The sequence below is a fragment of the Cynocephalus volans genome, chromosome 2 (genome assembly GCF_027409185.1).
Source record: "Cynocephalus volans isolate mCynVol1 chromosome 2, mCynVol1.pri, whole genome shotgun sequence".
NCBI classification, from domain to species: domain Eukaryota; kingdom Metazoa; phylum Chordata; class Mammalia; order Dermoptera; family Cynocephalidae; genus Cynocephalus; species Cynocephalus volans.
In genome coordinates this window covers 171,950,391-171,973,716 of record NC_084461.1, presented here as the reverse complement: position 1 = coordinate 171,973,716, position 23,326 = coordinate 171,950,391, and the positions used below count along the sequence as shown (strand labels likewise).

At 41.0% G+C, this 23,326-nt stretch overlaps 1 protein-coding gene across 4 annotated transcripts in view; it reads right to left on the bottom strand.

Moving 5' to 3' along the window:
• The window catches only part of LOC134369526 (tumor necrosis factor receptor superfamily member 10A-like), a 48,273-nt gene extending 25,183 nt beyond the window's left edge, over positions 1–23,090 (bottom strand). For all 4 annotated transcript variants that reach the window (XR_010022621.1, XM_063086000.1, XM_063085999.1 and 1 more), the window contains exons 1-2: positions 22,797–23,090; positions 8,775–8,871 (exon numbers count right to left, since the gene is read on the bottom strand). Coding sequence is in view for 3 of the 4 variants with exons in the window: in XM_063086000.1 (XP_062942070.1) it covers positions 8,775–8,871; positions 22,797–23,042 (343 nt within the window). In the remaining variant the exon portion in view is untranslated. The remainder of the gene's footprint in view (positions 1–8,774; positions 8,872–22,796) is intronic.
• Positions 23,091–23,326: the final 236 nt, after the last annotated feature.

Genomic DNA, 23,326 nt, shown 5'->3' with positions numbered 1-23,326 from the left:
TAGAGATATATGCTTAAATATAGCAGATAAAATGAGACAATGTCCATTCTTACTACTCTCCAAGGGGCATGGGAGAGTATAGATGAAACAAATTCCACTAATGAGTTGAAAATTGTTGAAGTTAAGTGATGACAGACTTTTGTATATGTTTAAAATTTCCCACACAAAAATTTTATTTAAAAAATGAAATAAATCATAAAATATAAAAAAAAAAAAAATAAAATAAAATAAATGTGATACACCACATCAACTAAATCAAGGACAAAACCATATGATTATCTCAAAAGTTGCAGAAAAAGCACTCAAAAAAATCCAACATTCTTTATGATAAAGACTCCATCAAATTGGGTATAGAAGGAAAGTATCTCAACACAATTAAAGCCATCTACGACAAGCCCACTGCCAAAATCATCCTAAATGGGGAAAAACTGAAGGTTTTTCCCTTAAGAACAGAAACAAGACAAGGACATCCACTCTCACCATTCCTATTTAACATAGTACTGGATGTACTAGCCAAAGCAATCAGGCAAAAGAAAGAAATAAAGAGCATCCAGATAAGAAAAGATGAAGTCAAACTGTCCCTATTTGCAGAAGACATGATCTTATACAGAGAAAAACCTAAAGACTCTATTGAAAACTCTTAGAGCTGATTAATACTTTTAGTACGGTTGCAGGATACAAAGTCAATACCCCCAAATCAGCTGCATTTATATATTCCAATAATGAACTAACAGAAAGAGAAATCAAGAAATTAAGCCCACTTACAATAGCCACCAATAAATAAATAAATAAATAAATAAATAAATAAAACACCTAGGAATCAGTTTAATTAAGGAGGTGAAAGATCTCTACAATGAAAACTACAAATCACTGTTGAATGAAATTAAAGAGTACACAAAAAGATGGGAAGACATTCCATGTTCTTGGATTGAAAGAATCAACATTGTGAAAATGTCCATACTACCCAAAGCTATCTACACATTCAATGTAATCCCCATCAACATACCAATGACATTCTTCACAGAAATCAATAAAACAGTCCTAACATTCACATGGAACATCAAAAGACCCTAAATAGCCAGAGAAATCCTCAGCAAAAAAAATAAAATAAAACCAGAGGCATAAAACTATTCCAACTTCAAATTATACTACAAAGCTATAGTAACCAAAACAGCATGGAAAGGGCATATAAACAGACACTTGGACCAGTGGAACAGAATACACAATCCAGAAACCAGCCCACATACTTACAGCCAATTGATCTTTGACTAAGGCAACCAGACCATACATTGAGGAAAAGACTGCCTCTTCAATAAATGGTGCTGGGAAAACTGGACATCCATATATAGAAGAATGAAACTAGACCTGTACCTCTCACTATATACCAAAATCAACTCAAAATGGATTAAAGACTTAAGTATAAGGCCCCAAACCATAAAACTACTAAAAGAAAATATTGGGGAAACACTCCAGAAAGTAGGACTGAGCAAAGGTTTTATGAATAAGACCACATAAGCACAAGTAAAAAAAGAAATGGGATTATATCAAACTAAAAAGCTTCTGAACAGCCAGGGAAAGAATCAACAGAGCAGAAATACAACCTACAGAACAGGAGAAAATATTTGCAAACTATACATCTAACAAGGGATTAATATCCACAATATACATGGAAATCAAACAACTTCACAGTAAAAAAAACACACAAATAATACAGTTAAAAAACGGGCAAAGGAGCTGAATAGACATTTTTCAAAGGAAAACATACAAATGGCCAACAGGTCTGTGAAAAAGTGCTCAACATCACTAATCATCAGGGAAATGCAAATCAAAACCACATTGAGATATCATCTCACAGTAGTTAGGCCATTATAGAAAAGACTGAGAATAACAAATGCTGACAAGGATATGGAGAATGGAAAACTCTTCTACACTGTTGGTGGGACTGTAAAATAGCACAGCCATTATGGAAAAAAGTACAGCATTTTCTCAAACAACTACAGATAGAACTACCATATGATCCAACAATCCCACTGCTGGGTATATACCCAAAAGAATGGAAATCATCATGTCAAAGGGATATCTGCACTCCCATGTTCATCACAGCTCTATTTTTGATAGCCACGATATGGAATCAACCTAAATATCCATCATCAGATGACTGGATAAGGAAAATGTGGTGTATACACAAAATGGAATACTACTCTGCCATAAAAAAAGAATGAAATTCTGCCACTTGCAGCAACATGGATGATCTTGGAGGAAATTAAACTAAGTGAAATAAGCTAGACACTGAAAGAGAAATATCATATATCCTCACTAATAAGTGGGTGTTAAAAAGGAAGGAAGGAAGGAAGGAAGGAAAGAAGGAAGGAAGGAAGGAAGGAAAGAAAGAAAGAAGGAAAGAAAGAAAGACCACAATAATATACTGAACTTTCAGAACTCTTAGAAGGAAAGAACAAATCTATGATTAATAGATGTGGGAAAGGAGAAGGATAGTGGGGTTAGAGAGAAATTAGGTACGTGGCAAAAAAATTATGATTTGTAATAATGAATATGCTAATAAAAAAGAAACAATATGAATACTAAAATAAATAAATAAATTAAATAAATAAATAGATAGATAGATAGATAAATAAATAAATAAATAAGACCTGAAGCTATAAAACACCTAGAAGAAAACATAAGGGAAACACTTCAGGAAGCAGGACTGGGCAAAGACTTTACGAATATGACCCCTAAAGTACAGGCAACAAAAGGAAAAATAAACAAATGGGGTTTGTATATATATTTATATACATACACACACAAATACATATATATATACACACATATATATATAAAATGCTTCTGCACAGCAAAAGAAACAATTAAAAGAGCAAAGAGACAACCCAGAGAATGGGAAAAAATATTTGCAAACTTCACATCTGACAACGGATTACAATACAGAATATACAAGAAACTCAAACAACTTAATAGTAAAAAACCCAAATAATCCAATTAAAAAACAGGCAAAGGAGCTGAATAGGCATTTCTCAAAGGTAGATAGATGAATGGGCAACAGACAAATGAAAAAATGCTCAACATCACTCAGCATCAGAGAAATGCAAATCAAAGCCACATTGAGATATACTCTCACCCTAGTTAAACTGGCTGTTATCAAAAAGACAGAGAATAACAAAGGCTGATAAGGATGTGGAGGAAGGGGAATCTTTCCACATTGTTGGTGGGAAATTAAATTGGTGCAGCCATTATGGAAAACACTATGGAGGTTCCTCAAACAGCTACAAATAAAACTGCCATATGATCCAGCAGTTCCACTGCTGAGTATATACTCAAAGGAATGGAAATCATCATGTCAAAGGGATAAAAGCACCCCCCACGTTTATTGCAGTTCTATTTACAACAGCCAAAAGTTGGAACCAACCTAAATGTCCATAACTGGACAACTGGATAAGGAAAATGTGGTATATGTACAAAATGGAATACTACTCTGCTATAAAAAAGAATGAAATATTGCTATTCACAACAACATGAATGAACATAGAGAAATTGTATTAAATGATATAAGCCAAGCAGAGAAAGGGAAATACCACATATCCTCACTCATAATTGGGAGCTAAAATTAAACAAATTTTAAAAAGAAAGAAAGAAAGAAACAACAATCACAATAATACATTGAACTTTCAAAAGGAGAGAACAGAACTGAGGCTGCCAGAGGTGGGAAAGGGGGAGTGGGGAGGAGGGGTAAGGGAGAAATTGGTAAAGGGCCATGAAAAACAATTACATTGTATAATGTTAAATATACTAACCATACTGATTTGAGCATCACACGTTGCACACAGGTAATGATATTCAACTCTGTACCCCACAGATATGTACAATCAACTATGTTACAACAATAACAATAATAAAAAAAAATAGGCTTGAACAATGCTGTAAACTAACTAGACCTAGGAGACATCTATAGAACACTCCACCCAACCAAATAAAATATACATTTTTCTCCTGGAACATTCTCCAGAATAGACAATGTGCTAGGCCATAAAACAAACCTCAATAAACTTAAAAAGATAAAAATAATACCAAGTATACTCCCACACCACAATGGAATGAAATTAGAAATAAATAACAGGAAGAAATTGGGGAACCTCACAACTATGCAAAAATTAAACAACACTCTCCTAAAGAACCAGTTGGTCAATGAAAAAATCAACGGGGAAATCAGAAAATACTTCGAGATGAATAAAAATGAAGACACAACATAGCAAAACTTATGGGGTACAGTTAACATAGCTAAAGCTTACAGGAAAATTTATAGCTGTGGATGCCTATATGGAAAAAGAAAGATTTCAAATTGATTATGTAATAGTCCACTTTAAGACACTGGTTAAAGAAGAGCAAACTAAGGTAACTAAAGCAACTAAACTAAAGCACAAGGAAGGAAACAAAATAGATTAAATCAGAAAGTAATGAAACAGAGAGAAAAAAAAAAACAGAAGTCACTGAAACCAAAAGCCAGTGTTTTGAAAAGATCAACAAATTGACCACAGCTAATTGTCCAGGAAAATAGGTTCTCCCTCAAATTATTAGCATGAGAAATGAGAGAAGGCAGGCTGGCCAGCTAGCTCATTTGGTTAGAGTATGGTACTGATCATATCAATGTCCTGGGTCTGATTCCTGTGGCCAGCCACAAAAAAAAAAAAAAAGAAAGGAGACAAAAGAAATCATAGTTCAATAAAATATTTAACAACAACAGCACAAAAAGAAGCTAGAGAGGGGACGTTACTACCACCTCACAGAAAAAGAAGGGGTTATAAGAGAATTCTACGAACCTCTAGATGCCAACAAATTAGGTAACATATGAAATGGACAAATTTCTAGAAAGACATAAACTACTGAAAATTAATAAATGTAAAATAGACAATCTAAATAGACATGTGACAAGTAAAGAGCTTGACTTAGTAATCAAACACTACCCTCAAAGGAAAGCACAGACCCAGATGGCTTCAACCCTGAATTTTGCCCAACATTTCAAGAAAAATTAATACCAATTATTCACAAACTTTTCTAAAGAATAGTAGAGGAGGAAACACCTCCCAATTCATTTTATGAGGACAGTATTACCCTAACAGCAAAACCAGAAAAGGACATTATAGGACAAGAAAAGGAAACTATAGACCAGTAATTTTTATGAATGCAAATGCCAAAGTCTGCAACAAAATACTAGTAAATCAAATCCAGGAGCATATAAAAAGAATTATATACCATGACCAAGTGGGGTTTATCCCAGGAATGCAAAGTTGATTCAACTCCCCAAAATAAATTAATGTAAAAAGTCATATTAATAGAGTAACAAAAAAAGCCACAAGATCATCTCAAAAGATGCAGAGAAAGCTTTTGACCAAAACCAACACTCCTTTGTGATAAAAATCACTGAATAACCTAAGATTAGAAGTGAACTTCCTTAACCTGATGAAAGGCATCTACAAAAACTCACAGCTAACATCATACTTAATGGCTTAATGGTGGAAGACTGAGAGACTTTCCCCCCAAAATGATGTCTGTTCTCACCACTTTTAGTTAACATTGTACTGGAAACTCTAGCCAAGGCAATTAGGCAAGAAAAAGAAAAAAACGTCACCTGGATTCAAAAGGAAGAAGTAAACCTATCTCTATGTGCAAATGAAATGATCTTATATATAGAAAATCATATGTAATCCACTAAAAAAAACATTAAAAATAATAAACAAGTTCCTCAAGGTTACAGAACACAAGATCAATACACAAAAATTTTTACACACATGAACAATCCAAATATTAAATTAAGAAAAAAATTCTATTCAAAATAGCACCAAAAAGTCTTAAATAATATTTAGGAATAAATTTAACAAAATAAATGCAAACTTATAGTCTAAAAACTACAAATCAGAAAGAAAAATATGATCTAAATAAATGGAAAAACAGCTGATGCTCATGAATTGAAAGGCTTCGTTGTTAAGATGACAGTACTCTCCAAACTGAGCTACAGATTCAACAAAATCCCCATCAGAAGCTCAGCTGACAATCTGATTCTAATATACGGAATTGGAAAGGACCAAGTATAACCAAAATAATTACGGAAAAAGAAAACAAAGTGAAAGACTCATACTTCCTGATTTCAAAACTCACCACAAAGCAACTGTATTAAAGACAGTCTGGAGCAGAATATGCCCAGGGTCATAAGGCAGGAACCAAGGGCAGTCCTCTCTGCCCAGAAGCAGGCAAGCAGCACAGCACACCTGGGGTCCTAAGGCGGGACTGAAAGGCATCCCCTTCTGCCTAGAAGCAGGCAAGCAGCAGAACACACTCAGGGTCCTAGGCAGGAGCTGAGGGCAGCATCTCCTGTCTGGAAGCAGGCAAGGAGCACAACAAAAACACCATTTCCATGCAGGTGGCACACCATGCCACTTCCATAGCTACAACTACTGCAAAAGCAGCTCAACATCACAGCAGTGGCCACAGCTGCCCTGCAGGTGGCCTGCCAGACACTCAACTGCATTGACACAAGGAGAGTCACCAGCAGAGACTGGAAAAAGAAGAGGATATCTTTCTCCTCAAAGCCCACTCCAGAGTAACAGAAGCAGCAACTGCTCTGCCAGATGACAAGACATCAGCATAGAGATACTAGAGATACTAGAGATACTAGAAATACCAGAAATACTAGAAAACCTAAGAAAATATGACACCACAAAATGGATATAGTGATTCTCAAATACCAGACCCTGTACAGCCGGAAACCCTTGAAATGACTGAAAAGAAATTCCAAGCAACAATCTTAAGAAAACTCACTGAGATACTAGAAGATTCAATCAGATAACATAATGAAATGAGAAAAAAAAAAAATCCAGGATATGAAGGAGGAAATTTAGAAAGAGATTAATACCTTAAAAAGGAATGTAGTAGAACTCATGGAACTGAAAGATTCACTCAGTGAAATAAAAAACACAACTGGGAGCTTATGCAGCAGGCTAGAACAAGCAGAAAAAAGAATTTCTGATCTTGAACACAGTCTATTCGAAATAACACAGGCGGCCAAAAAAAAAAAAAGAAAAAAGAGGAAAAAAGGATTTTAAAAAATGAAGAAAATCCAAGAGAGCTAGCAGACAACCTTAAGTGCACAAACATTCAAATCATGGATGTTCCAGAAAGGGAGGGGAAAAGAAAAGGCATGGAAAACCTATTCAACAAAATAACAGAAAACTTAACAGTTATAGGGAGAGACACAGACCTTCAGATCCAGGAAGCACAAAGATCACCAAACAGATTCAACCCAAAAAGATCCTATCCAAAACACATTATAGTGCAAACTGGCAAAGCTCAAAGACAGAGAGAGAATCTTAAAAGAAGCAAGAGAAAAGCATCAAGTCACCTATAAGGGAGTCCCTATCAGACTAATAGCAGATTTTTCAACAGAAACTGTATGGGCCAGAAGAAAATGGGATGATATATTCAAAATACTAAAAGAAAAAAACTGCCAGCCAAGAAAACTTCACCCAGCAAGGCTATCCTTTAGAAATGAGGGGAAGATAGTGTATTTCCCAGACAAACAAAAACTGTGGGAGTTCACCACCACATGACCAGTCCTACAAGAAATCTTTGAGGAAGTCCTGCATCTGGAATCTGAAAAGCGACAATCACTACCATGAATACACAAGAAAGAACAAAACCCACTGGTAGAGCAAAAATGCAAATGAGAAAGAGAAAGAAACTAAACTTTACCACTGCAAAAAACATAATGACAGTGTAATAATGTCCCATCTTTATTTCTGATTTTAGTAATCTTGGTCTTCTCTCTTTTTTTCTTGGTCATTCTAGATAAAGGGTTGCAACTTTTGTTGATCTTTTTAAAGATCTTTTTGGTTTTTTGATGTTCTGTATTATTTTTTAATTCCCTATTTCGTATATTTCTGTTGTGATCTTTGTTATTTCCTACTTACATTTGCTTTCAGTTTAGTTTGCTCATCTTTTTCTATTTTCTTAAGGTAGAAGTTTACATAACTGATTTGAGATTTTTGTTATTTTTAGTATAGTTGTTTACAAGTATAAATTTTCTTCTAAGCTCTGCATGAGCCCTGCATCCTATACATTTTGATATGTTGTGCTTTGATTTTTATCTCAAAGTACTCTCTAATTTCCCTGTGATTTTCTTTTTACCCACTGTCTATTTACAAGAGTGTTGTTTAATTTCCCCACATTTGTGAATTTCTAAATTTCCTTATGTTACTGTGGTCAGAGAACGTATTTTCTATGATCTTAGTCTTTTAAAATACATTTAGACTTGTTTTGTGGCTAAAAATATAGAAAGAAAGGGACAGGGAAAAAAAGTCTGGTCAGTGAAAAAGGACAAACAGATAAAGGAATAGAATTGAGAGTCCAAAAAGAAAAGCCCATCTATTTATGGTCAACTGATTTTCAACAAGGGTGCCAAGACCATTCAATGGGAAAGAATAGTCTTTTCAACAAATGATGCTGGGACAACTGCAAGTGGATAGCCACCTTCAAAAGAATGAAGGCAAACCCTTATCGATACCATATGCAAAAATTCACTCACAATGGATCAAATCCTTAAATGCAAAGCTGAAATGACAAAACTCTTAACAGAAAACATGAGGATAAATTTTCATAACTTTGAATTTGGCAAAGGATCAATAAATATTTGTTGACTGGAAACAGAAGACTAGAAGAACATTGAGACAAGGGTGGTATAAAGAATAGAGATCAAACTTGGAATGTACCTGGTGGACACAATCCTTCTAAGGAGCCTTGCTTCCACTGCTGTGGGGCAGCTGATTGATTATGAAGTCTGGTGGTTGTGGCTGACTCAGCTAGGACCTATGGGGATAAAATAGGGACAGGCATGAGTGGCATCCAGATCTCACCTATCACAAGATCAATCTCACATTCTTTTCTCCCACCCCCAGCCTCCAAAACTAAACAGAACTTGAATCTTTCCCCCAGTTCTGAAACTCTCAACCATTCGTGTGTATTTGTATTAGTCTCTTTGCCTTTTGGGGTTAGCCAAGTAATGCACACTTGAAAAACTCTCCTTTTTTCCTTTCTCTTATTAAAAGATAAAACACTTTTATCCCAGATAGTGGGAAAGTATAGGAAAGTTTTTACAAGAATAAAAATAAGCACATCCCTCAACCAGAAATTGCATCCATTAATATACCTGTCTTATTTACTTTGACTAGTTGTCCGCATATGTGTGAAATAAATCAGGCCTGCAATTTCATTATTGTAAGCTTTCAAATAAAGAATTTTAATTTGTAAATAATTACAGGATAATTCAGACTATCGTTACATATTGTGGCTATTTTGCTAAGTAGTATTTTCCAAGGAATTTGTCCATTCCTCCAAGTTTTCAAATTTATTGGCATTAAGCTATTGATAAGATCCCATTATTATTTTTAATGACCATAGAGATTATCCAATCACTAATTCCTGATACTGATGTTTTGTGCTCCTGCTGTTTTCATTTGAAATTTGGTTTATTGATTTTATTTTATTCAATGTATTGATCGTTTCAGAGAACCAACTTTTGGTTTGTCAATTCCTTCTATCATTTGTATTCTATTTCACTGATTTGTAGTCTTATTATTTGCTTCCTGTTACTTCCTTTGAGTTTAACTTACACTTATTTTATGGGTAATTAATGTGGATCTTCAGGTCATTGATTTTTATGCCTTTCTTTCCACCCCACCCCCACTCCCTGGTCCTCGCACCTGTGAACCCAAAATCAAAGTTGCTAATATGACTGTGGAAGACTGTTCTTCCACCGACCCCCCGGCTGCTGCCCTGTCTGCTCTCTGCACCTTTCCTGTCACCTCCACTTTATCCTTCACTGCCTCCTTCCTCTTCTGCTCTCTCTGCCTCCCCTTTTTCTCCTCCCCTGACATCCCCACTCCCTCCAACACAACTGATTCTTCCAGTCCCTCTTTACTAGCCTCCTTTGATGTCCAGACAGAAGGAGATAGAAACCCACAAATTGCATATGCCCCTTGGGCTAAATCAGAACCTTTGGCCCCACCGAAACATGTCCCCAGTCCTAAAACTACCTTGAATTTGAAGGACATTTTAGTCTAATCATCAGAGCTTATCAACCTGGGTTCTGTGATCTTTTTCAGCTCACGCACATGCTTGTGGGAAATGCTTTACTCAAGATTGGATGCCAGCTGCTGGATGGGAAAGTCTTCTTGAAGATTTCACATTAGCTCAAGCCCCAGGATTTGATAAAACACAGAAGCAGGCTATGAAACTGCTAACGGCCATTCCCTCCATATTTCCCTGTCAAGTAAATGGGAAAGCCATACAGCTGCACACAGAAGAAGGACAAATCCATCCTTCACTGTTTTAACAGAATTGAGCTAACTTTCAACAAAATTCAGGATCAAAATTTAAATGACAAAACAACGAATTTATTTAATCCCATTTTTGTAGTAAGTCTTTCTGAGGCCCTCACTACCCTAGTGAAACAACACAACCTTAGTTGGGCAGCAAAATGACTCCACACAATCACCTCTCTGGCCAATGAATGATTGAAAACCTCAGAAAAGGACAAAGTATCTAGGGCTACCCGAGCCTTATATTGTGTAGAAAAGACCACCAAGTTAATGCTCTTTCAGCTACAACAATTAAAAAGAGATTCCCCAAATATGCCCACTTTCCAAAATCAGAAGACCTGCTTCTGAAGCAGCACTGGACATTTCAAAAGGGACTGCCTTAACTATAAACAATGGCTATAACTAAATCCTGATAAAACCCCCAGCCCTCCTTCTCAACGGAACTAGGGGTGCTCTGGGGACATTCAAGGGACATTTCCCCTAGTTAAAACCAACCAACTAGGGGAATTAGATATTAAAATAGGGGACAAGTAGTCAGAGCATTGGTTGACACCAGGACTACTCTGTTCCTCCGTAACCCTGACATGCTTTCAATGTCCCCTTCCTGGAGTTCTGAATTCACCCAGATGGTTATTGTTATTCACCCAGCCTATGACAGTTCCTAAATCTTTTCCTTCTCTTTTCAAGTGGGACCTCTCACTGGCAATCCTTGCTTCTTACTCATCCTGTGAGCTCCTATACATCTCCCAGGAAGAGACATCGTTGAATCCTACCAGGCCCAAATTTCCTTCTCCAATTCAATGCTTGAATTGTCCTAACCAGGAGACTCTGCTGCAAAAACAGTTCTTACCCAAATTCCACCTATTCAGTTAGCCTCACCAGCGCTACCTGGCCTGCTCTCCAAGAACTACCTGAGAACCTTGGACACAATCCAACGCTGATGTTGGTCACGTCCATTTGGCACCTCCAATTAAAATCCAGATAGACCGTAATAAACCCCTCCCCAATACTGGACAATATCCCCTAAACCCTACGGCCCTAACTGGCACACACCCTCATACAACCCATAATGGATAACTTGATACATAAAAATCTTGTCGTCCTTGCTCTAATCCTTGCAATATGCCCATCCTACCCATTTGCACACCCAACAGAAGAGGATGGCGATTTGTTCAGGATCTTAGGGCTGTCAATAACACAGTCAACTCCTGACACCCAGCGGTCCTCGACCCTCACACCCTACTTTGCAATGTTCTATCCCTATAATAACTATAATCCCTACTTTTCAATATTTCTCAGCTATCAATCTTTGCAGCACCTTCTTCAGCGTACTTGCAGATCCGGACAGTTGATCTCTTTTTGCCTTCACTTGGAAAGGCCAGAAATATACCTGGACTGTCCTTTCCAAGGACAACCGAACCTACTTAATGCAAATCCTTAAGGCTGATTTGGCCACCATCTCCTTTCAATGTGGGTCCACTCTGCCCCAAACATCGATTATTTACTGTTATGTTCACTTTGCCCAGAGGATTGCCTCACTGACAGCCTCCACCAACTCCACAATCTAGCAGTCACAGGACACACATTCTCCATGGGAAAATTCCAGTTTTGTCAAACCTCTGACAAATTCCTGGGACACCTCCTAACCTCAGGGGGACTAAATTTTAACCCCTCATGCCTACAAGGTGTATTAGTCATCTGCCTTCATCACACACAAAAAAACCCCCAAAAACTAGCTTTGAAGGTTCCTGGGACTTGCAGGCTATTGCTAAAATTGGCTTCCCAACTTTTCCTTGATGCCTCAGCCGCTTTATAATTTACTCAAAAATTCCTTTCCTGATCCCATTCAATGGACCACCGATTCCCAACAGTATTCCAAGGAAATAAAGACCCAACTTACCTTAGCCTCAACCTTAGGGCATTCTAACTATAACCCCCTTCCCATTTGTTCACCTGTAAACATAAGATAATGCTTTGGGTATTCTTACTCAATTCCATGGGGGACAGAACAGACCCACAGGATATCACAGTCAACAATTAGATCCAGTTGCTCGTGGACTTCCCCTCTCCTCAAAGTAGTTGCTGCTGTTTCTATCCCTCTAAAGGCTATAGAAAAAAATAGTTATGGGGCTTCCTCTCACTGTCTATGGGTCTCACTCTGCCCGGGCTCTCCTCAATTCCCGTCACACTCTCACACTCAGTGCCTCTCTGCCAGCCGTCTAGGAACCACGAAGTGTTCTTTTTATTTTTGCCCCACTTTCCTATCCTGCTACTTTGTTCCCCCTCAGATGATGACATTCCCCGTGACTGTATTACCTTGAAAGATCAAATTCTTATGCCTTGACTAGATCTCCAAGACACCCCCCTACCCAATATAGATTACAATTGGCTTATTGGTGGGCCAAATTTAAGGAGGCCCAATGGTAATTCTCAAGCAGGATATGCTATTGTCTCCCTTCATGAGGTTATAGAGTCTGGCCCCCTTCCTGATGCCAAATCCACCCAACAAGCAGCACTATGTGTTTTTACTAGGGCATGCCTTTTAGTCAAAGGTAAAACAATTGATATTAATAGAGAGAGCATGTGTGCTTTCAGAGCAGCTCATGATTTTGGCATGCTCTAGAAACAAAATGGCTTTCTTAACTCATCTGGACAGAATGTAAAAAGCAAAGACTACATCTTGGTGCTCTTGGACACCATTCAAACTCCAAGAGCTTTAGCCATTATTAAAGTTCAAGGACATTCCTCTGCCCAAAATAAAAAAGAATAAGAAACAAGACATCCAATATTACTGCCAAGTTGGCCACTTCTCAAGATATATCATCTGTTCTATTAACAAAACCTCACCATTTTCTGCCTTTCCTCTCATCCCCCAATTACAGTGAATGCTGGTTAAAGCCCAGGCTATCTCTGGAGAATGAAAGAGGTAAACAGATTAAATGAGGATGTTTTTTGACTTTTCATGATGCCTCTGGGTGGGTCTCAATGACCTCCCCATTTTTTCTAACAGCCTCCAAAAAGAAAAGTTACCATGACCCAACCCACTGAAACACCAATTAAATAGTCCAGTGGGGAAAATAATATTATTGGGGTCCTTCTCCTTCCATTGCCCACCAGGTCATTCAACTGCAGAATGTGCCCACGGTACAATCCTGGGCCACTTCCCACTACCAAATGGTCCCTTCGAAGTATGGCAACTAGATTTTATTCAACTCCTGACCTAACAAGGATACAAATATTTGCTTGTTATTATTTGAATGTTTTCATATTGGGCTGAAGCCTTCCCCTGACATCAGGAAAAAATTATACCAAGCTGGAGAACTCCACAGTGACTGAGGGACTCATTTTATAGGACAAATAGCTCAAAATGCTTGTAAAATTTGGCCTATCAGCATTTCCATTGTACTTCACCATTCTTCCACCCAAACTTCACCATAAGTTTGATGTCTGCTCTTGCTTCAATTTTAGCAGGAGTTGTGTTGCTCTGTAGGGGCTCTCTTCAAACTGATATCTTATCCTTTTTAGTTGCTCAAACTACATCCAGTTCAGATATGCTATAACAGGTGAGTTCAAGTTTATTTTGGTGCCAAAAAATTTTGAAATCCATGCAGTTTTTTCATAATACACATTTTCCATGAACTTTTTGAATGCCCCTCATACAGCCACCAGGATGAGAAGATGACTACATCTGAGATAGACTGCTATTCCCAAGAGTCCAGACAAAACCAGTCCGTTATAACAGCTGTTATTGTCCTTACCTCTACTTTGTCAACCAGCTATCCACATCTGCCTGTCTTGGCTTTTTGTGACCTGTGCCAGTCAAGCCACCAGAACCTACTCCCATCACACTCCTATTGGCTCTGCTCACCCTAGATCTGATCAATGATGACCCTGGGTGGACTAAAGATCATATTTTGACTCCCAATTGGATTATTCATACCTTATGCGTCAGGCCTTTCTTTCACCATGAGTCTTAGAGTTTTGATTTTGACCATCGCCCTTTCCCTGTTCTCCTGTAAAAGTCAATTGAAATTCATAGAAAAACCATGCTATTGTCCAATTTTCTCAATCATTAGCTTCTTCTGGGAACTTATCAGAATGTTGAAATTGTCACTGTTTATCTACTGGTTATTTTGCACATAATAAGGATCTTATCATTGTACCCATCTTCAACTTCTCTAATGTTCTGATTTTACTGTCACTCACACAAAAAGGCCCCTTGATGAAACCTATCGAGAGTTAAGTCTTTACTCTCCAGACTTCTGTTCTCTATTTTCCCTTACCACCACCTATTGTCATAAGTAGGTATTATATCCCTCAGGACAAATTCAATTGTTCACACTCAACTAACAGCATACTGGCAAAATACAGGGCACGATATTGCTATACCCTTGACTTCCATGACTCTAAATTATATTGTGAATTTCTCTATAAGGATTTCTCTAACTCCCTATCTTGGTTTTATCTTAGTGAGCAATGTCCAGAAGAAGACACTAATCCTCTTTATAAGAACTGCTAGATACCATCACATTCCTGGGGTCTGGGCTTCCTCTCTGCAACACTCAATCCCTTGAAGGTCTCCCAGATAAAAATGACTTACAATCCTTGGTCCTTGCCCTATTCTGACTCTCAGTTCAACCCCATTCTCAAAACATACTTCATAGCGAGTCTCTAAATTTCCAAAATGTATCAGGAGTTTTATATGCTCCCACTGGCTATATTTGTGTTTATGAAAATGAGAAAGATCTTTGGGCCTATGAATGCTTTGACTGATGGCAGATGGGAGAGGCCTGCTTCTTAGGACATTTAACCACATCATTTACTGTCCTCAAGGCTGTTACTCAGGGAGATTCCCTTCATTACAGACAAAGGAGGGCCTTATCCATAATTGATGATTACCCTGATGGGGACCCATCTGAATATGAACATAATAGCTTCAGATATTTCCAAGAATGTGATTTGCTGGAAAATGTCAACCTCAGTAAAGGAGCTATGCTTGGAAGATTATTGGGGTCCTGGTTTGGACTTAATACAGCTTGGAATAAATATAGGATTAGAAATCTACCTCATGCAGTTAGAATTGTCTGCTCCATCACTGGAATCTTTAAGACCCAACAAAGGTCTTTATATTCTTTTCCTCATGGAGTCTTAGGTAACCACATTGCACTAGACTACCTGCTTGCTGCAAAGGCAACATTTCTGCTGCCACTACTACCTCATGCTGTCCTTGGATAAATACCTCTAGCCAGGCTGAATTGGAAACTTCCAAATTTTAAAACTGGCTGTCTCTAAAAGGAGGGCTCTTGAAGGGCCCCCTTAGCTAGGCAAAATTCCAATCCTCAGGTATTTTTATTGGCTTACCTCTGGTATTGGTTCCCTCTTATGTTCTGCCCAACAGTTTTTAATGATCCTCCTCCTACTAGGACTACAAATTTGTCTCCTCTTTAAGGTCATTCTAGCCTGTTTCAACAGATACCTATAGGAAACCCTGACCTAAATCATGTTGGCCCAACACCTTGAAGCTTTAAACTCACACCAAACAGAAATTGAAACCAACCTAGCCCATGAGACTCTGATCCAGATTTGACAGGTACCTGGGTGCCTGCTGAAAGCAAATGGCTCTAATAGCTCAATTGGCCACTACGCTGCCCTGAGGATTCCAACATGGGACTAGATGGAACTGGTGAAGGTAGCCAACCACTCCAGCACCATAAATGGGACATAACCAACATCATCAATTATCAATGCTGCCTGCTGACAGCTTCCAATCAAAAATGGGAGATGTAAAGCCTGAAAGAGCCAAACCTTGAGATGGATCCTGAGTGGCTGAGCCTAAATTCTGAATGGAGCAGAGCAGCCACCTGCTGAGTGGAGGTTACACAATGTCAGTCAATTGTAATGACAACCAACCAGGACTGAACAGGCTTGCATCCCTCATTTACACAGCATACTGGAGCATGAGTCTGAATGGGAACTTCCTCCATATAAGACAACCCCTGTCATTTTTCTGGCAGAGTGCACTTTCTTTTCGTACCGAAGCCTAAAACTCCCCAGTTTGAAAACTGTTTGCCAGACAAAGTCTCCCTTTATCTCCAAATTCTTTTCCATTGAATTTTGTTAACAAAGCTTCATCCCCATTGTAACAGTATTAAGAGGGTGGGAAATCTGACTATGGTTTTTAAGAGAAGATTGAATCATGAGGGCATTGTCCTCATGAATGGATTAATTCATTCATGGATTAATGGGTTATAATAGGAGGAGACTGTGGCTTTATAAGGAGAAGAAGACAACACGTGAGCATACTCTTGCCTTCTCCCCATGTGATGCTTTGTGCCACCCAGGACTCTGCAGAGGGTCCCTACCAGTAAGAAAACCCTCGTCCAATGTGCCCACTGGAACTTGGACATCTCAAACTCCAGAACTGTGAGAAATAAAAGTATTTTCTTTATAAATTACCCAGTGTCAGGTATTCTGTTGTCAGTGACGGAAAGTAGACTAAGACAGCACGTCTGATTCCCTTACGACAGTTCCGATTCACAGGGAGCTGAGGCACAAACGTACCTCAAGGTCAACTCAGGTGAACAGTCTGGAGGGGCTGCCCAGGCAGAGGAGAAAAATGCCATCAGTGACAGGGACAATGAGGGACACAGAAGAAAAAGTCCACACAGACAGATCACAAACAAATGTGAAGTCAAAGTATGGGGGTGGAGGGTAAAAACAAGTGAGGTGGGGCTGAGGGAGACCAAGAGGACAGTCAGAGACCTGAGGTTGTGCCCGTAACAGAATACGTCTGATCGGTGTGTAGGGGGAACGTTGTCCCAGGTCTGTTCCTTCACGGACTCTACCGACACTGCCTTCTTCCAGACATGAGTCATGAGGGGGTTTCCTTGCCTTGCTTCTCCTCCACAATTGTCACGAGTGTTAGACTTTCTAGAGCCTCTTGCTATTTCCTCTCTGGGGCAAACACACCCTAAAAGCTGCCTTGTTAATCTTAAAGGAGCAGCTCTGATGTCTGTTTCAGACTTGTTCTCAAGGTCTTTCTGTGGTCTGAGATGTGCTTCCTCTTAGCTTTGTGGTCTTTCTGTCTGTTTGTTCTTTAGGTATAAAAAGACTCCTGGATTATGAATCAAGCCATCAGGCTTCTTGCTCAGGGCCAGCCGTTAGACAGCTTCATAGTCCTGGACGTCTCACTTCCCATCTTCTCTAAACATGTTTACTATCCTTGAAATAAAAGGGTCAGATTAAATGACCTCTTAGGGACCACAGAACAGTGGCCCAGTGCTGGCCAAGTGCAGCCTCACAGACGAGCACAAGACACTCACCTGGGGACAGTCAGAAGCACCCAGGGACCCAATCTCTGCTACTGCTGCTGCCCCTGAGGCTTGCTCGCCCCTGCGCAGCCCCTCCCTCCACCGTTTGAACACTCTGTCTCACACTGTTCATCCAAAACAAAGACAATAAGTGTTCCTTCACAATCTAGCTTATGAGAAGTAAGTATGCTAATACATGTATAAAGTGCTGAGAACAGAGCTTGGCACACAGCAAGTACTGTATTTAATTAAGCTGGGGGCTGATTAGTACTGTCATTACCCACAACATTGATCTTAATCAAAACCACATGCTCCAGGCCAACAATAGTATAACCTGGTCTCTCTGCACCATTAGAGCCTCCCTGGGGGTGTGGTGAGGGGAGGGCGGTGAGATCTCATGTCTCCCTTGTGCTACTTCCTGATATTTAGGTCCTGGTGTCACCTCTTTTACAGGACTGTGGGCTTCCAGGGAGTAGGATTCACACAGGAGTCACACTGCCCCACGCCAACGCCCATCACCACACAGACTTTCTCAGAGTGGGGGGTTTATCATCTAGTGATGGGTGAATAGCTGCACCCCTCCTCCAGGACACGCATGAGGTGATCCTGATGGTGGCCTCAGTTCCTGCCTAAGGACAGGCTCCAGGCTGCAGCACAGGGAGAAGGGGACCCTGGAGAGCTCTGTGGACTCCAGGCAAATGATCACAGTGCAGGGCAGAGGCCTGGAGAAAGGGCTGCACAGAGGACTCTGGAGTCCTGCGGTGGGCACGGCCAGCATGTGCTAATACTGACTGTGCATGCCTGAGAGGAAGCCACCAGGTGAGGACAGACCATCAGACATCAGCAGAGGGACAAGGACTGAAGACTACCCAGGGCAGGTAACTGTTCATGTTCCCATTCCCATGGTGGACAGAACTCATCACAGGGGTGCTGGCTGGTCATCAGAAGTCAACCACTGTACCCTTAGTAGTTAACCAAAATAGTTCCAGAATAAAGTGACTGTAGACCAGGCGTAAAGTTAAAAAGCCAGTATCAGAGGATCAAACTCATGCTCCTGTTTATTAATTGAGCACCAGAAAAATATCCAAACTATAAAGGAGCACATCAAAATCCAATATATGATAATGTAAAATTCAGGGTTATCGTCTAACAAAAAATTACTAGGCATGAAAAGAAGCAGGAAAATATCCCCATGACCAAAGATAATAATCAATCAATGGAAACAATCCAGAAAGTGACAGAGGTAATGAAATTAATAAACAAAAGACATTAGAACAACTGTTGTAAATGTTATAAATATCAAGGGTGTAAAAGAAAACATAAATGTCTTCAGTAGAGAAATGAAAGATATTAAAAAGACCCAAATGCAAATTCTAGAGATTAAAAAGAATACCACATCCAAAATGCAAAATGCACTGGATAGGATCAACGGCAGATTAGTTGCTGCAGATGGTCAATGAACATGAACACCAAGAAAGAGGAGTATTCTAAAATGAAACAGAAAACAGCTGAAAAAATGAACATTCTCAGTTCTGGAGCAATATCAAGTGTTCTCACACAAGTGTAGTTGGGCTCCCAGTAAGGAGAGTGGTAGACAAAATATTTGAAGAAATAATGACCAATAATCTGCCAAAGTGTATATAAGCACTAAACCTCAAGATCCAAGAAATTCATCTCTTTCCCGAGTGAAAGAAACATAAAGAAAAGGCAAATCATAATCAAGTTGCCAGAACCACTGTTAAGGAGAAAGTCTTAAAAGCAGTCAGAGAGGGCCGAGCCCGTGGCGCACTCGGGAGAGTGCCGCGCTGGGAGCGCAGCGATGCTCTCGCCGCGGGTTCGGATCCTATATGGGAATGGCCGGTGCACTCACTGGCTGAGTGCCGGTCATGAAAAAGACAAACAAACAAACAAAAAAAAGCAGTCAGAGAACAAAGACCCAGCAGCACAGAGAAGCCAGGTGAGAAGGGCAGCCTGAGCCCTGAGAAACCACAGCAGGAGAAGGCAGAGGCAGAGACCCCTCACCCCCTCCTCTTCATCAGAGCTGCTCCACCCTCTCTCAATTCAGTGCTCAGACCAAGCGCAGATATAGGGGGTGGGTAGAAACACTTACCACTATCTAAGCCATTCAAATCTATCACTGAAAATCTCCAATGGCTTTATTTTGAAATTGTCTTTATCTTATTTTAACAGTGGTCATTTCTAGCTTCCCCCTCTCCCTACCAGACCCTCTGTGCACACCAGTTTAGTTCCGGCCCACACACTTTCTCTCTCTGAGCTGTGGTTTTCTCATCTGTAGAATGTCATTATCTCACCTTCCTCAAGGTCCCAGGTGCTTGTCTGTAGTGCGGTCCCCTACAAAGCAGATCCTTCCCCCATTTATCACAAATACCTGACTAGGAATGGCAGGAGATGCTATTCCCAGACCAAAATACAAGTTACAGCTGCCCTTATGAAGCAGGTGAGGGTGAAAAATGCCAGAGACTTATTCCTACTGAGTGTCATTCTCTCCATATGTACAACAGGACAAACAATCCCTATCTCCCCAGGTTGTCAGGAAAACACACTGACTAGTGGTGTGCACTCTCCAGCTGACAGCGGGACACACACTGCCCACAGCACAGGCTCAGTGCACAGGACTGCCCTGCTCTCCCCAGCCCTGACAAGTTACAGCCTCGCTTCTCTTCCGCTGCTGGCTGAGGGACAGTGGCCCAAGAACAGGGACTGAGGACCTCTTTGGAGAGGCAGGGTGACTAGCCCTCTTTAGCCACATGGATTGAGACATTCCCGGTTCACTTCAAACTGCACCCCGAGCAAGGCGCCCACCAGAGGACAACTGAAAGTGTGTTAGCCATGCCTGGCCTGGGACCTGCAATGCTATTGCTGTTGTCACTTGCAACTGGGCTCCTCTGCAGTCCTCACGACCACCCCCCACAGCTCTCCACCTTGCTCTGCCGAAGCTCCTGTCTCACCTTCAGCACACCCATACCAAGGTACCAGTGCAAACAGATGCAGGCATTAGTGGGCACAGAATGTGTGCCCTGTGGTCCTCCAGCTCCATAGCAACTGCCGCCAACCCTGAGGATGTGATTTGTCCTCCCACATGACCTCTCACATCTGCCACTACAGCTCCCTGTGGTTTACAAAGGGCGGCTGCAGACTTTTATCTCCTCACCATTTCACACAGTGAGAAGCTGTGGCCACACCAGGGACACAAAGGAGCAGAGCAGGGCCAGGGTCTCCAGCCTCCAGTCTCAGGACCCTTGGACAGTCTGGACATCTGAGCTCTGAGCCATCAGAATTTCCTAATTCCTACTGTGATAAAAGAGGGGCCCAGGGTGGACAGACCTAGAACAGAAATTGGAGCATCCCAGCGTTTACAGAGCAAGGACCTGGGGTCAGGATCTGAGCTCACCACCAGGCCTCACCTGATGTGATCCTAACAGTTCAAGCACACACACCCCATCTCCATCCAGGGCGTGGCTGGGTGGCCACAACTGGCCCCAGCTGACCAGTTTTCAGGTACAGAGCTAGGATTTCAGTCTCCCCTGTCACCCTCCTCTGTGTCTAATCTGGGGTTTCCAGGTCTTCTGCTCTTATTCTTATGAATCTCATGGATCCTTGAAACTCTCTAATAGCACCAAGGAATCAAAAACACAACTCTGTGATGTACAACTGTTTACCTCTTACTTCAGCAAACAATTAAAGTTCCGATACCCAATGTAGCAAGGGTGTAAGGACACAGGCAAATTTGCGGACTCTTGGTGTGAGTGAACAATGGCACAACATTCTTTTGGAGGAAAATCTGTCAACATCTAAACAGAATTCTAAAATCATTTACCTCAAGGGCCCAACAACTCGACTTATAAGGAGCTGTCCAGTATGCAAGTGCGCATAGATACATGCACATATGATACTAACAGGGGTATTTATTACAATTCTGTTGGAATTACCAAAATCAAAAATAAGACACAATCTAAACTGCTATCCAGAAGAGACAACAGTAAATTAAACTGTGGCTTACCCATGCAATAAAATACTATACCTTTCTTAAACATAAGATATATCTGAATGGGCGACCATAAAAGATCTAATGTAATTTACTAGCTTCAGAATCTTAAAAATCTATCATGTCTACAAATGCATAGAAAAAGGCTGACTGATTGAGGATTAGAGGGCTGTTTGGGATGCCAGAAGGCCTGGGTCTCACATATTCAAAGCCATCGAATTCAAATGTTTTACCTTGTCTATACATGTGATCCCTACATTCCCGTGGAGACACACTGGTCTGACAAAAATAAGCAATTCATCAAGCAGTATTAAACATGGCGCCCACCGATGTTTCTTTTGAACAAGTTGATGTTCAGAAAATAAATTCTATAATTATTTCGAGGTTACAAAATTTTAGTGGTTTCCTGGATTTAGTATTAATTTGCTAAACAAAACCATCTGAAGTTTCTTGACACCTGTAAGGTTGGTTTGCAGTATTTAACTTTAAAAACAAAACAAAACAAAACAAAACAAAACAAAAAAAACCATAAGAAACCTGGAAAAGTGCAATTAGCAGGAGCCTCAATCAACTTGGAAAAGAACTGTCAGCATGTATATTTTTTCATACTAAGCTGTTGCTTGTGCAAAAAAAGAAGGAAGAGGGGAGACCGGGAGGGAAATACGGGGGAGCAGGAGGGGTGTGGAGAAAGGAAGATCTCTCCGCATCGCTCCCCTACAGGGTACCAGGTGTGGCTCGGAGGTGGCTCAGGAGTTTACACACTTCAGCTCTCCCCATCGATTTTGAAATGCCCGAATAGTGTTTCTTCCCCTTGGAGCGGGGAGGAGGGAGGGAGGGAGGCGCGCGGACCGCAGCCGCCCCGCCTGGTGCAGTCCCCGAGCGCGGCTCCTGTGCCTAGGACTCTTGTCCCTCTCTGCCTTGGTCGATCCTGCCGGGCCTGGTACCCCGATCTTACTCCAGCTCCGACGACGGGTTCGTCCTGCCCGGACATGCCCGACGACACGTGAGCCAGGCACCCCAGCCGTGTCCCCCACTCCTCCTGCCCCTCCCGGCACCAGGCGCGCTCTTGCCGAGCCAGGAATCGCGGCGGGGACTCACCGGCAGGAGGGCACCGAGGACGACGAAGACAAGGATCTGGGGGGTCCGGAGCCGAGACCTGGTTCCCGGCGCCCGCCCGGGGCGTGGGGCGCGAACTGCCCCGACCCCCGAAGCGGCCAGTGCGCTCTGTCCCCGCCTTCCCACGTCGTCAGGGAGCGCTCCTTGTCGCGGCCCCGCAGGTTTCAAGCCCCCAGAGTCGATCAGGAAGCGTCCGTGTACTTTGTCCGCACAGAAACATCCCAGCATTTTGCTGGCTACGTGGCCTGGGGCTGCCTTCTGTCCCCACGCGCTACTCTACCGGGATCTGACGCCAATGCCCGGAGCCCGCGGCCTCGCCCAATTTTATGTCGGCTGGTGTTGCGCAATCCGTGCCAGGCGAATCGAATCGGATACCCTGTGCGTTTATGCAAAGCATGTCCTCAGACCACAGTGTTATTTAACCGTAAGTCTGCAACAGAAAGATAGAGGGAAAACCGCAAAATACTTATTAAACCACATTTTTCTAAATAACACATGGATCAACGAAGAAG